Source organism: Cyanistes caeruleus, chromosome 11, assembly GCF_971803275.1.
Source record: "Cyanistes caeruleus chromosome 11, bCyaCae1.hap1.1, whole genome shotgun sequence".
Lineage (NCBI taxonomy): Eukaryota > Metazoa > Chordata > Aves > Passeriformes > Paridae > Cyanistes > Cyanistes caeruleus.
Genome location: NC_141711.1, coordinates 8,813,481 through 8,828,221, shown reverse-complemented (window position 1 = coordinate 8,828,221; position 14,741 = coordinate 8,813,481). Strand labels below are relative to the sequence as shown.

At 46.1% G+C, this 14,741-nt stretch overlaps 3 protein-coding genes and 1 long non-coding RNA gene across 20 annotated transcripts in view; 3 read left to right on the top strand and 1 right to left on the bottom strand.

Annotated features, from left to right (window-relative positions):
• Positions 1-1,098, top strand: part of PXK (PX domain containing serine/threonine kinase like) — a 35,108-nt gene extending 34,010 nt beyond the window's left edge. For all 15 annotated transcript variants that reach the window (XM_086845874.1, XM_086845873.1, XM_086845880.1 and 12 more), the window contains one exon: positions 45-1,098. In XM_086845874.1, coding sequence (XP_086702000.1) covers positions 45-241 — 197 coding nt within the window. In that variant the 3' untranslated portion in view covers positions 242-1,098. The remainder of the gene's footprint in view (positions 1-44) is intronic.
• PDHB (pyruvate dehydrogenase E1 subunit beta) lies at positions 907-5,664 on the bottom strand. Its single transcript, XM_086845887.1, has 9 exons — positions 5,501-5,664; positions 5,280-5,387; positions 5,146-5,208; positions 5,027-5,062; positions 4,628-4,913; positions 3,839-3,949; positions 3,121-3,212; positions 2,700-2,841; positions 907-2,419 (listed from the first exon to the last, which is right to left on the bottom strand). The coding sequence occupies exons 1-9, from the start codon at positions 5,636-5,638 to the stop codon at positions 2,274-2,276; spliced, it is 1,122 nt and encodes a 373-aa protein (XP_086702013.1). The 5' UTR covers positions 5,639-5,664; the 3' UTR covers positions 907-2,273.
• A 176-nt stretch (positions 5,665-5,840) lies between these two features.
• Positions 5,841-13,888, top strand: KCTD6 (potassium channel tetramerization domain containing 6). 3 transcript variants are annotated; one of them, XM_086845890.1, is made up of 3 exons: positions 5,841-6,083; positions 11,173-11,281; positions 12,485-13,888. In XM_086845890.1, exons 2-3 carry the CDS (start codon positions 11,255-11,257, stop codon positions 13,169-13,171), a joined length of 714 nt encoding a protein of 237 aa, XP_086702016.1. In that variant the 5' UTR covers positions 5,841-6,083; positions 11,173-11,254; the 3' UTR covers positions 13,172-13,888. The 3 variants fall into 3 exon arrangements, with proteins under 3 accessions (XP_086702016.1, XP_023791009.1, XP_023791006.1); XM_023935241.2 differs by lacking the exon at positions 5,841-6,083 and adding an exon at positions 7,470-7,624 and having other exon boundaries at positions 11,173-11,195; positions 12,676-13,888; XM_023935238.2 differs by lacking the exon at positions 5,841-6,083 and having other exon boundaries at positions 8,151-11,281.
• A 517-nt stretch (positions 13,889-14,405) lies between these two features.
• Positions 14,406-14,675, top strand: LOC147650979 (uncharacterized). Its single transcript, XR_015274979.1, has 2 exons — positions 14,406-14,465; positions 14,563-14,675. It is a non-coding gene; the product is annotated as an uncharacterized LOC147650979 (long non-coding RNA).
• Positions 14,676-14,741: the final 66 nt, after the last annotated feature.

Sequence of the window (14,741 nt, the reverse complement as noted above, 5' to 3'; positions counted from 1 at the left end):
TCCCTGGCATAATCAAACTCCATCTTCTCTCCCCAACTTCTCAGGAGCATCGTCCATACCCCCAGCACCGCCCCCGCCGCCCCTGCCACCAGCAGCTCCTCCCCTGAGCACAGAGGTGCCAACGGCGCGGCCCGACGTCAGCGCAAGCCGAGGAGCCTTGCTCAGCTCCATTCAAAACTTTCAGAAAGGAACTCTGAAGAAAACACAGACGTGCGACTACAGTGCTCCTAGGATCAGCTGAGGCCACTGGTCACTCCGGGATTCAATTCCCTCTCCCCCTCCTGTGCTGACCCTCCTGACCAGCAACTGACCCACCAGCAGAGCAGCTGCAGCTCCGCTCTCCCTGGTTTCAGCTTTCCCGAGTAGCAGCACTGCCCTGCCCGAGTTGCTTTGCTGTGCTGGGCTAAGTACTCTGGTCTTTACTTGGCTGCAAGAACTGTGTTCTCTAGCTACAGTTTCAGAGGTACAGCAACTTCTATACAGCTGAATAAAAAAGCCCTGAAAATAGGAATGACCATGATGATGGTAAATTAATGCATTTTTCCTAGCTCCATTCCAGCCCATTTTTTCAAATTACAGGAATGTAGTTTTAGTCTGCTCAGTTTTTCAGCTCTTTTCACGCACTTGTAACTCATCTTAATTCTTGCTGTGTGGAGTCAACAAGTTTGTTTTACACAATCCAACCCTTAAAGCATACTGCACAGGTGAGGGAGCTGGAGAATTAAATCTTACTCCCACCATGTTTGCTGGTGGAGTTAAAATGCTGACTCATTAAGCTTGTTTAAATGGACATCCTACTTGCAGCTCTAGGGGAAAGTGTTTTTAAATGAGGAAGCAGTTGAAGTGGGAGGTTATAGAGCACTGGGATGTTACTGTTGATTGAATTAAATGAAAAGTTACTTCAAGTTAATTCTACCATTTAAACTTTATTGAAAGATCCTCTTTGATTTAAAAACTTAAATTGCACTTTAAAGGATTATAGATAATCCATTTTTTAAAATTCAAGTACATCAGTGTTTGTTACTATGCAGAGAATGTCTGTACAAAGTTTCATGTAACCTGTGATATTCAGTCATTTTTATTAAAATGTTAATGGAATTCCTACAGCAGCATGTGGTGGGTATGTCCAGGTGGGATTCAACCTCCAAGCTAGATGTTCCAAGAACTGAACAGCACCTCTCCTAAAGGAAATACCCTGGGAAATATTCCTGACTCTTCAGAAACAGGACCCAGGCTCTTCTGTCTGCTTACAGAAGGACCTCCTCTCCCTGTCTACCTGAGGTGCAGAGCAGACCCTGCAGCACAGGCTCCCAAGGCAGCTTTCCCTCTGTACCAGAAGCTCCTGAGGGAAGCCTTTCAGAGCTCCCTGGGATGCAGTGATCTCCAAAAGGCTGCTCTGAATGTGTCCCAGCTCCTCACCACACAAGCCACACTGAGCCTAAGGCTGCTTAGGCTCAGTGCAGCTGAATAAACTAACTCATTTTGCACTGTAAACTATAGTAGAAGTGTGCTGTTGTCAGCCCAGGTGGGGAATCAAAAAAAAAAAAAAAAAGAAACCACAAAAAAAACTTGAACAGTAAAAGCAAAGCAGCTGGGCACTTTTTTTTTTTAATCACTGTTATGTGGCAGCTAAAGAAAAATTAGTTATTGTTTCCCATCACATACTGGAAAAGTTCAGGATCTTTATTTGAGCTCTTGTACAGAAGCCTTTCTGCATGTGCAGAGTGCTCTTCAAACCAGACACAGCCATCATCTCTTAACCCAGCCTGTGGGCTGCCACAGCCTCTGCTCAGAGCTGCACTGAACTGCTGCACTCACAGGCTGGGCTTCACATGATCAGCCAGATCATTCCTCTTTGATAAGCCTTGCAACCACAGGCTCCTGCCGCTGTACAGCATTCAGGGCCTGCTCTTGCTCTTTGCAGCTCTGCACTCAATCACTGCTACAGCAAGTTAAGCACAGCTCCTCTGGTACTTACAAGCCAAGCATAAACAGAGGATTTTTTTCCTCACTCTGAATTTAGAACAGGGTTTCTCCACAAACAGTAGCACTAACCCAGCTGTACTGTTGAACAAACAAGCATTACCACATTGTTGCATATAGGAAGTGTGGCTTGGGGTGGGGGATAACCCCATATAAATATTTTGGGAGGTCACTATACTTTCCCCATTGTACAAAAGATCATGGAGCTTATACAACAGAAATGATGCATACAACGTGCGCAACACCAAGAATGCCTTGTAAAGTAGGATTTTAAAACATGTATTTACAACTTACATATTCAAAGCTTTTTTCACTGCAAATACTATATCCTTCACTTGAGGTATGCTATTATCCTCTAAGATTTTTGCATAAGGCATGGGGACATCAGCACCGGTGACACGCACAGCTGGAGCATCCAAGTAGTTAAAGGCAGGTCCTGAAACAGAAGACAGTGTCAGGTTGCCAAGTACTATGGTTTTGTCTTGATTCAATTTCTAAATGATTTTATTCCTGTAGCTCTAATATTCCAGAGAGTGGTGTTCTGGCTTGTTTGTGTTCATGCACTCTGGGGTTTGTTAATCCACCCTGTGAAAATCTCTAGAGCAAGACAGCTCCAGTTCATCTGATGTAACCTCTAACTGCCTTTGTCTGGCTTCATCAAGAATAATCAGGATTTAGAGTAGGGAATGAGATCAGTGTACTGTGAAACTCGGTACCTTCCATGATCCTGGCGCAGATTTCAGCTCCTACTCCAAACTGGGGCCAACCTCCTTCTACAGTTACCAGATGGTTTGTCTTGACCACGCTGGCTTCCACTGTTTCGATGTCCATCGGTCGAATGGTTCGCAGGTTTATAACCTGGGGGCAAAGGAGTGTGAGCCTTGGTGTGATCTGAGCCTGTCAGTCAACACTATTTGGGTACAGGGCCCTTCAGCACTTTCAGCTGTTCTGACTCCAAAGACAAGACTTAATAAAATTTCTAACTCAGAAACGTGAATGGCACACGCTCTTAAGGCACTTGAAAGTATTAAGACCCCTGTAGTTAATACACGGAAGTTTTACAGAACGTGAACGAGAAGATGCTACTTTTTCCCCCCCACATCATGGAAAGAGAAAAATAACCTAAACACCACTCACCTCACACTCTACACCTTCTTTAGAAAGCACAGCAGCTGCTTCCACACAATGGCCAACAGGTCTTGAGTGTGCAACTAATGTAACATGAGTTCCTACAACAGAAACAAGTTTTAGAAGAAGCTCTTGAGATTTAAAGCTTTTTTCTACACCTCAGGCTCCTTTCAAGGTAGCATTCGGTTTCACTTGAAAATTTAGGGTTCTTATGTTTTTGAAATACTGAGCCCAGACACAGTATGAAGAGAGGAAGAACCACGTTAAGACATAAATTTTACCCTTGAATTCACAGAACTGAAGAGGTATTTCATTTAGTTTTCAGATTATCCTATTCAAACATCCATATAATTCAGAAGTAAATTATGAACAAGTGGGCTGAAACACTACAGTGATCTCTTTTTGCATTTTTGACCAAAATTACATACTTAGGTGAGGAAAACATGGTGTCAGCCAATCTCAATACTACAGAACAAATCCTTTATGGAATCTTTTAGAAGGATTTAGAAGGGTTGTCATTTAAACTGAGATATGGACAAGCAGATGATATTTCCTTGTAAGGGCAACAGACCATGAAACCACACTACTGAATAAAGGAGCATTTGAACACTTAACATCTGAAATACCTTTCTGTGCCCCGTGACAGCAGTACCCTGAATAGCGGAGAGGTTAAGAAAAGTCTCCAAGCATGTGAATTAAAAAGGAAGCAAATGCATTCTCAGCTTACCTTGCCTTTCTATTTTAGCTTTTCCAATGGGAATAACAAATTCCTTTGACTGTGCCTGTTCAGACATTTCAAAGGGAACACCATACAGTAATTCACTTTCCAGCATCACAACTACAAGGAAACATACTTGGATTAGCATGGACATCTGCAGGCACAGGCCAGCACTGACCATTAATGGTCCTGCAGCTCAAGACAGTAAACCCACCCAGGCAGCAAGGCAATGAGGACTATGTCTGCAGAAGGAATTTTGAAAAAAGCAAATCTAAGTCTTTACTTCAATAATGAATTATTTAAAAAACTTCTCCCACTACTCTGAAATGAGGTCAGGTATTTTACTTTCAGTACATGACAGTACAATCACTAGTTTTAGAAAGGTTTCATATTTTTAATTACTCTTTGTGGAAAATAAAGGTTGCCCTGCTCTTGAATAGACATTTTGAATTTATAATTTGAATTTCATGAACTGTAAAATTGAGTTACATAAGTGCTATATATGCAGGAACTCCTCCTAACTCATCTTCACCCTTTTTAATCCCTTTATGACAGACTTATAAATGCTTCCAGGTTTCCTGATTGATACCAAACTAACACCTGGCAGCAGCAGAAAGTCAGTCAAAATCAATCTACTGTTAGTGAAAGCATAAGTCTCTCTGTGTCTTTTTACGTACCCTAAAACTGCAGTAAATCAACCTTGAGTGCTTTAGGGTTTAACCAGTCTTTGTTTTTGTGGGGAAAACAAGACATTACTCAGGATCAAGTGCCAGGTATTTATGACCTGCTTGTGCTCACCTGGATTATCATCCCGGATTGCTGCTTTCAGCAGCCCTTTGGCATCTTCTGAGCTCCAAGGACTGACGACTTTGAGGCCGGGGCAGTGCCCATACCAGGCTGCAAAGCACTGGGAGTGCTGGGCAGCGACACCGGCTGATGCTCCGTTGGGGCCTCGGAAGACGATGGGAACAGCGATGGATCCTGCAGACATGTAACAGGTCTTGGCAGCAGAGTTGATAACCTGATCGATTGCTTGCATGGAGAAGTTGAATGTCATGAATTCACACACTGGTCTCAATCCTGCCTGTTAAATGTATCAAAAGAGATTCTTTACATAAAAATACGAAACATATTTTTTTTTACATAAAAATAGTCTCATTTTAAAAACCAGAAGTAGAGGAATGAAAATGTACAAACCATAGCAGCACCGACAGCAATTCCTGCAAAGCCCATCTGAAAGAGAAGGAAACCAAGAGATAAGGACCAGGCAGCAGCCGATGGAGGGATCACCAGGGTAGGAGACAGGGCAGCCTTACCTCAGATATCGGGGTGTCAATCACCCTTTTGTCCCCGTACTTCTTCCAGAGACCTCTGGAGATCTGCAGGGCAGGAGAAAGGAGTCAGGGCCCGCCTGAAGTCTTTTCCCGGGCCGCTAACGTCTCCCACATACCTTGTAGGCACCATCGTACTGTGCCACCTCCTCGCCTAGCAGGAAGACGCGCTCGTCCCTCTCCAGCTCCTCATCCAGCGCCTGGTTCAGCGCGTCCCGCACCGTCACCTGCGAGACAGCGGCAGGCGGGCTGGGCGGGGGCGCGCTCCCACACGCCGGGAGTCACCTCAGACCGGTCACCTCACCGCCCGCCCGCCCCGGGGCCGGCCCCTCCCCGCTACCTGTATGGCGGCGGGCGCGGAGAGGCGGAAGCCCCTGCGCTGCTGGAGCCGCTGGAGCGGGGCCCCGGCGCTGCGGCCGTGCGGGGCGAGGCGGGCGCCCAGCGCCAGGTGCCGCAGAGCCGTCGCAGCCGCCGCCATCTTGCCCGTGTCCTCTCCGCCCTGCGGCCACCTGGCCCCGCCTCCTCCGCTCTCGCGAGAGCGTCCGCGGCGCGCGGGTGGTGGCGAGAAGCGCGCGGCCTTATCGCGCCACTTCCGGCACCGGAGCCGTGCGGGCGCCCCCGCGGGGCCGCGCGTGGAGCGCGCCCGAGCGTCCCGCCCGCTGCCCCGGCCGGGCCCGCGCAGCCCCGCGGGGACGCGCCCGCCGGGACGGGCCGGCACAGCCGGGCGGTCCCGAGGGCGACGGGAACGCGCGTCCCTGCCGCGCCCGTCCGCTCCGCCCCATTCCCGACGGCCGGGGCGGGGCTCGCCAGGACACTCCCCCGCGCCGTCCCCGCCCGCGCCGCCGGCTCCGCTCCGGGCTCGGGCACGGTCCCCGCCGCCGCTGCTGCTGCTGGGCTCCGCCTCAGCGCCGAGAGCTGCGCCCGTGAGTGCCGGGCCGGGCGGGGGGCGCGGGGCCGAGCGCCCGGGGCTGCCCCGGCTCGGGGGCGCCGTGCGGGGCGGGGGCAGCAGCCGCGGAGGGGAGCGCGTCACGGCGGGACGGGCGCGGAGCGGGGCAGGTGCCGGGCCGGGCTCCCGGGGCCGTTCCGGGCCGGGCACAGCGAGCGGGGGCGCCGAGTTCGGGCGGGGAAGGGACAGGTGTTACGGGGGTCCTGGTCCCGGTCGGGCGCGGGGAGGGCGCGGTGGGGATGCCCGGGTGGGAGCCGCGGTGCCCGGCGGTGATTTGTGGCAGGCAGGGTCTGGGACTCGTGGGCTTTGCTCCGGGCACGGAGGGGAGCCGGTTCTGCTGCCCCACGGGGAGAGGAGGCAGAGCTGAGACTCTGTTTTGGGGTGGGGGTGACGCCGTGGACTCTTGGGTCACTTGCGGGGAGGAAGGCAAAACGACTTCATTCTCAGCATCTTTGCTGAATCACTGTGGTCCGGGGGAGAGTTCTTTTACCACGATCTAGTTCTTTTACCACGATCTCGTTGGATTTCTCTGGGATGGAAACGGGCACTTCCCGGCTCCTGCTGAAGCCCTGGACCCCACTTTAAGGGGGGATTTCTGTCCCATGTTGCTGTCACTCCTTGGTCAGTGTGTGCTAAGCCCCATCAGTGTGCGCAGGGAGGCTCGGTGTCTCTGACACTTGCCCACCGCCAGAACCGTTCAGAGATGTATTTCCTCGTTGGAAAAAGACTGGTTAATATCACAGAAGCAAAGTACATGGATAAACCCCAATTATTATCACAGGTCATAGAAGTTTAAGTGCCCTGTGTTGCTTCAGTGGGACTAAGCTGGATATTAGAGTCCTTCTTTGGGGCTCTCATAGGAGAGGCAAAGTCGTACTGAGATGTGGGCTGTTCCAACAAGAAGCAACTGAAATAAAGGTTTGGAATTGGGACTTAAAATAGGATGTGATAGAACTCCTTGGGGGAGGGATGGAAACTTTAGGAGTTCAGAATTTATAGTGAAGCAATTAAACACAAAGGAATGAAAATGTGTCTTTCTGTCCTGCTTGATGTAAAGACTATTAGTAAAAAACAACTCAAGAAAAGCAAGAACTAAGTTAACTTCTGATAAACTGCATTAGTCATGATAAATATGACATGTATTGAAAATGGTAGGTGCTTTCTTTAGTGAAACTGATCTGCTGAATTGACAGAAGATTTGGTAACTGGTTGTTTTGAGAACGTTTCTCCTCCTCCTCACTCCCCTAGTTATTGTGGCACAGGGCTGGAACTAAGGGGCTGCTCTGCAGACCATCAGTGCACTGGTAGTTTGGAGGAGAACAGTCAGCACTGGTGCTGCTCAGTGTTTGTCAGTTCAGGTGAGTCACCAATAACTTAGAGTAAGAACTTGCCTTTCAAATGTTCTGACTGGCTGGGGAAGAGAGAGGTTGTCCCTGTACAGCATAACTGTGCTGGGGGATGGAGTTTCTTCTCATCTTGCGAGATCTAAGTGTGAGAGCCAGGGAACTTGCAAAGGGGGTGAGTAGCTGAAATGCCAAGTATATGTCAGAGTCTTACCTTGCTCTTTTTCATTTTTAAGTTGCTGCTGATAGAATTCCTTCCATCTCTCTATTGACGTAGGAATCAAAGGTAATTTTTGAGGTTAAATATCCCATGCTGTACTATTGATACCAAGCTGCCCATGAAAGACTATAGCCACAAGTAAATCCCTTAATTCTTTTCTTTGAAAAGCTAGATGAAGAACATTCAGAGCAAATCAGGTGGTCTGTGCCTCTTGTCTTACAACGGCTGGGTGCATTTCTGCTCCTCCTTTGGGTAACTGTGTATTACACTGTGGCAGGGGTCTCTTCAGGAGTGGTGGTAGCCTGTAGTCCCAGCAGTGCAAATGCCTGGTAGTGCTGCTGGCATCCCCTGGTCTGGCCTGAGCCTGTGTGTATGTTTTCACAGATACAGACGTTCATCTGACTCTTAAATGCTTTCTTTTAATTTCAGCTTGCAAACTGGTTTGTAGCTCTGTTCTGTGAGAAGCCCTGCTGGAGTTAGTGGCACTACCTGTTGCAGCAGTGTTGCTGATAAACAGCCTTGTAATCCTCTGAGTCATAACATATGAAATAAGAGTGAGCGTTTTATAAATGCAGGTATCCAGTTTGGTGTGTTGAGTATAAAGTGATGACTTGAGTGCTTTTCTTGCTTCCCATTCCAGTTCTGGCTGTGCTGGGCTGTGGCAGGAGCCCCAGTGACTGTGTCACTGCTGTGTGTCCTCTCCCTGCACGCAGAGCAGTGTCACGGCAGCAGGACTGTGGTTTGACACCATCCGTGCACTTCTGCTCCCACCAGAGTGGGATATCCCATTTGGCTTAACTGGGTCAGCAATTTGTCTGACTGAATTTCACTTTAAATATTTTTTGTGGTTATCAAATGTAGGCTGCCTTGGGATATGACTGTGTGTGTCTGTAATTTGCTGTCTGGACAGGAGTAGCTGTGTTGGCCAGCCTGTCCCTGCATGCTGTCCATTGGTGTGTGGCACAAGGACAGAGCTGGCTTGAGGCTGCCAGTGCTGGGGGATGGATGGAGTGTCTGCCCACCCGCACTGATGATCACTGTGTTCCGTTCAGGAGGATTTAAAGCATCATTGAAAGGGCGCGTGCCATGAAGGGCGTCTATTCTCAGCCTTGTTGTGATGTGGTTGGCGAGTCCTTAGCTCAGGTTGTACCCAAACTAAGCTACTTTGACCTGTGAAGTTGTGTAGAAATTCAGAGCTCCCAGGCTGATGAGGGAAGTAGCAAATGGTTGGGATCACACTTGGGCATTTTAGGGTGGCCTCCTGGTATCATCCTTTCATGTGGCACATCTGGCTCCAGCACTGGTGTGCCAGGGAGGTCTGTGTGTGCCTTGTGGTTCTGGGTCCTTACCCAAAGGTCACAGAGATTTCTCCATGCCCCTTCTCTATTGAGGGCTAGGTTTATTTCAGATAATTGCTCCGGTAAATTATTCACTCCGATGTTACACAGGAGTGCTGTGATCAAGGATTAAATCATGCCCTTGCACAGGCTTGCAGTGTCATCTCTTTCTTTCGCTCATAAAGTCTTGATTCGTCTGTACTGGACTTACATGCTGACCAAAGTAACATATTCACCAGTTAAAATAGCACTGATGGACATCTCTGTCTTTGAAATACTCTGGATGTGTAATTTGAGTTAATTTTATTGAGACTGCAGTCATGATTGCTGGCGAGGTTTCTGGCTGGCTGTATCATTTTACTTTCAAGTGAATATCAGAAACCTGTACCAGTCTCATATGCTTTTAATGCATCTGCATGTTATCCTCTTCTTGTACTTGATCAGAATAACACCTTCAAGTGCTGGAATTTAAAAGGCTTTGCTAAAAGTTTACAAACTGTACTTGAGTGACAATTCCAAAAAAAGTCAAAAAACAAACCAACCAAAAAAAACCCAATTCAAAAAACCCCCAAAAAACTCCCCAAAACAAACAATAAAACCCTGAAAGAATTCACTCCTTGATTTGTCAGCAGTTAGAAAAAAATAATTACAGAGTTTGGCAAAAGAGCTGGTGTTCCAGGTTTATCTGCTGTCAGGGGATGCGCTTTAATGTACTCTCTTGAGGCATGCTGTGTCTCTAATTTGTAAAAATAGGATCCTGGTATGACTTGTTCTGTATCTTAGTATTCCTTAGTCTTCTGTTGTCTGACCTCACTATTTTCATACATTGATTTTGTTTTTTGTACTCTTTAATCTACCTGAGATGCAGCTGGGGCTGTGCTTGTGCTGCTGGGTCCCAAAGACCTGACCTGCTGGACTCTTTTTTTTGTCCAGGCTGTGGATTTGGGCAGGGCAGCAGGGCACAGAGAGATGGGATGTGCTGCCTTGTTCTGTGTTGAATGAAATCAACCTTATTTCCTAGGAATGAGAAGGGCAAGTTATCTTTTTTGGTTGTAAACATTCAGTCGTTTTGGAATGTGGGGCTCTGGCTTGGCTCAATCTTTGTGCTGCCTTTAGCTGGGTGACTGTATGTTGAAGTTTATTAGTAAAGAGGATGGGACCAGAAGTCTTGGGAACTGTGTGGTCTTTTAAGATGTAAAAATAAACAAAGCTGAGAAGCTCTACCCTACTTAAAACAGGCTGACCTAAATTTTCAGCAATTCTAGCAGAGAGGCAGGCTCTGGGTAGGGATAAAGGCTTACTGACAACTGGCTTTCCTGTCCTTCCATCGCTTGCCATGGTTGACAGGCCACCTTTGGCAAATCAACACTGGTGTCTGAGGTCATTAATTTCCCCCTTCCCCGAGTTGCACAACCTGGCCGTGGGTTTGCCGTACAGTCCCCTTGTTATGCAAGTCAACAGTTCAGCATCTTCTGGGAAGTCACAGCATGAATCTCTACTCAAGTTGCTTTTGTTGGAGTGTGTTGACAACATGTTAGATGTCCTCTGTCTTGTCCCTGCAGAGATTGCTTTTGAGAGTAGGTGTCTGGGAAGTCCATTCATACTCTTTGTCTGTAGATTAATGTCCTTGCTATCAGTTGCTGTTCTCCACTACTGAATTATTAATTCTTCAGTGAGAGTTTTTTTCTTCTTAGTGTTCATTGACTTTCATGCTTGATTTACTCTTTTGTGCAGTTTGAAACTGGAGCATGGGAATGTTGACTAATATTAATGGATCACATGGTGTGACCTCAGAGGTTGTTAAATAAACTTTTTTTATTGGGGAAAACAACATCTGTCTTTCAAAGTACTCGGTTTCCCAGGTGAAAGGTTGCTTACAAACATGTATTACCCTCAGAGGCACATTGCTTGTTATTCAAGAAAACTGGGGTGTTCAGGCAACTGGTGGAGTGGTTATGTGTGCTCCAGAGACAGTCCTGTGGGTAATGTGATGGGAGAAGGAGGGAAAAGTGGATTTGCAGATTATCCTGCTAATGTGACTTTGTAGCTGAATGCTTTCCTGGCAGAGAGCCTGCCTTTGATTGGAAAGCATTCCCCTTGGTGTTCTTGTAGGTACTGATGGTCTGCCATTTTTTGTTCTGTGTTTGTGTGTGCTTTTTCCTGCAGAGAGATAAGAAGAGGGGAATTGTGTATCCTTTCAGCAGCCTTCTGTTAAACTTGGAATACCACAGTTCAAGCACTTGAACAGATGGATAATGGAGACTGGGGATATATGGTGAGTGCAAGTGTGCACTGTGCACTACATCTGGGGCTTCCAAGGTCTTGCAGCAAGAATCCTTCCAGATCTGCCTTCTGTAGATCCAGAGCTTCAGTCATGAGAGAGGGAAAACTATGCCTTTTAAATCAGCTTTACAGCAGCTTACTCACCTTCCCTGGAGAGCTGCATCTCCTGTGCAGCTTGTGGGGGGTGCCCAGGTTCACATTTCCTAGGGACAATCAGCCAGGACTGAACTGATGCCTTGAGCTCACTGTTACTGTTTTCTTAATACAAAGGCCGAAAATAGTTTGTGATTTCTGCTTATCATTTTAAGGACTTTGTCATTTTATTTATCGAGAAAAGTATTTTTCCATGTAAACCTTGTATCAAACTAGACAGGCACATCTTATTTTTCTCCCCTTCTCATTCTGCTGCCATGCGTATGTCTCTTTTCTCTGGCTGGCTGCAGTCCTGGTTGTTAGACTTGGTGGCCAGATGGAATTTATGTTCCTTTCTCTCTTGCTTCCTCATGTGCTATCTGGAATCTGATGCAGACTGGTTTGTGCTCTGCCCCCCCACTTCTATGCAGCACGCAAATTTGTCAATAAATATTTCTTTTTAGAGTTAAAAGCTGAAAGTACTTTCTTTCTCTTGCCTGTTTAATGAAGCCTCTGAGCCAAAGCAATGGATTATTTTGATTGTGAGCTCTTGGTCCTATGTTTAAACTTGCATTGTCTTCCTCTTTTGAGGGATAAAAAGAGGCTTAACATTTGTTTGGCTGATTTTTTTCTTTCCTTTTCATTTGGTTTTGGTTTTGTTCTAGAATGAGAGAGATTGTGAAAGTAAGGAACGTTGCTGGGCCTCATTCTGACTAACTTGTTCTTCAGGAAATTTCTCTGTTCTCATTTCCCCATCTGTAGAATAGGAAAAAACTTGCTACCCAAATGCTAAACTTGCTCCTGTGACAGTAGCTCAGTTGTTAAGATTTCTAAAGCATTCTGGAAATGCGCATTCTGCATGCTAAGTATCATCCTGTCTAGTTGCCAGCTGTGCCTTGTTGCTAGGTGGCTTGGATTTGCTCAGGTTTGAACAGCCCTTAGGGGTGTTCAGCGGGAGAAGTGTGATTCCCCCGTTTTCCAGCAGTATTTGCCATGTGTGTCAGCGAGGTGATCGAATCTTCTTGTTGGGGCTTGATAAACTCTGCAATTTCTCTCTTTCTAGATGACTGATCCAGTCACGCTAAATGTGGGTGGACACATGTATACGACCTCCCTCACAACTCTAACGAGATATCCTGACTCAATGCTCGGGGCCATGTTCAGGGGAGACTTCCCCACTGCCAGGGACTCTCAGGGCAATTACTTTATTGACAGAGATGGACCACTTTTCCGTTATGTTCTTAACTTTTTAAGGACCTCAGAGCTCACTTTGCCACTGGACTTCAAGGAGTTTGACCTGCTCCGGAAGGAAGCGGACTTCTATCAGATTGAACCCTTAATTCAGTGTCTTAATGACCCCAAGCCGCTGTATCCCGTGGATACCTTTGAGGAGGTGGTGGAGCTGTCCAGCACCCGGAAACTTTCCAAGTACTCCAACCCGGTGGCTGTGATCATCACGCAGCTCACCATCACGACGAAAGTCCATGCACTATTGGAAGGCATTTCAAACCACTTCACCAAGTGGAATAAGCACATGATGGACACCAGGGACTGCCAGGTGTCCTTCACCTTTGGGCCATGTGATTACCACCAGGAAGTGTCGCTCCGAGTGCATCTCATGGAGTACATCACAAAGCAAGGCTTCACGATCAGGAACACCAGAGTCCATCACATGAGTGAGCGTGCCAATGAAAACACAGTGGAGCATAACTGGACTTTCTGTAGACTGGCACGGAAAACAGATGACTGATTCTGACTCCACAGGAGCCACTTCAGTGATTAGCAACTTAATTGGACAGTAAACCCAAGAGAGTCTGGATTTTGACTAAAGCAACAATATGGGCTTTTTTTATATGACTATTTATTGTTTATCAGTGAGGACTGGAGGAGTTTCATTCTCTAGCAGCTCTGTTCTATTGTCCAGTTCAGAAAAAATACCGTGCATGTGCCTGTTCAAGTGAAGACACCTTTTTGTTTGAAAGAGGGAGTCCTAAGAATCAGTACAATAGGGTATTTTGTGTCATTAACACAATTCTCTGACTCAACTCAAAAGTGCTAAAATTACCTCTTGTTTAAATGGTTTCTAATCCATCTAATGCTATGACACTGGGAGCAAGAAACAAAAAAGATTTTAAAATGCAGTTGGGGAGAAGCTGCTATTGTGTAGACTAATTTAGTTTCTAAATCAATAAACAGTATTGTAATATTTTAGGAAAACAAATCCCACCCTTTAAAAGTACTTGATAAGTACAGTTTCTTACAGTTATGACAACTGTTTCTTTCTATGCATATAAATCAAGCAACCAAATATTATCTGTAGCCATGGAAATATGATTACACATATTTATATTGGATTCTAAATGCAAAATGTCCCTGTGGTAGAATTCATATTTTTAATGCCTGGTGCAATATTATTCCCAAGTGTAATGCCTGCCAGAAGAAGCTAATAAAAATGTGAAATACAGAATACTGTTTTGTATTTTCTTTTTGTATTTTAGAGCTCTTATACTTAAAAAAGCCAAACCCAACCAAACAAGAAACCTCCCACCCAAATCCTGTTTTTTTGTACTACAGACTAGTTTGGGTGTTCTGGCAGGGCCCTGGTTTCTTCCATTAATGATGTAATTTGTTCCTTTTTATGTTAATCAGTTGATTCAAAAGGATATAGACAAAGGTTGTGTTCTGAAAACTGCTTTAGATTGATAGAAAGATGGCAAATATTTGTACTGGCTAAGGGGGTAGGAATGGAGGGAACACAGAGCCCAAATATTTCAAGCTGCTAATAGAGTTGCCTGGTTTGCCAGCACTTCATGTAGTGACTTTGTATATAATTTTAACTACAGAATGCTTTTTCTGGTGATGTTCAAGTCAAATTCTGTGGCTTTACTCAGTTTCATAAAGACATTTCTACTCATCCTGGTCCCTTTGTTATAGTTATTAATAGAATTTCTGGATATGTTCTAACTTGATTGCAGCTGGGAGTGAGGGAGTTGGTACCTGTTTTGTGGAGTGGATTCTGTTCTCCCATGAAGTTCTTGTCCCAGGTAGGTGTGAGCTTTCCATCCCATATCTAGCTCTAAAGGCCTGTCTCAGGGGGTACTTCTCTGTCATATTTTGTCTCTTCCTCTTCATACATTGCAGGTTTTTGACTTATGTAATAAGAGGCAGCAGTGAGAGCTTTATTCTTGCTGTCAAGGAGGGAAGAGAAGCAGAACTGATGAAGCTCAGGAAAAGTTTCTTTCTTGCAACACATGGTAAGAAATTTCCGTGTTAACTGGCATTGAATTATAATCACAAGATGTTCTTTGCAACACTTCATT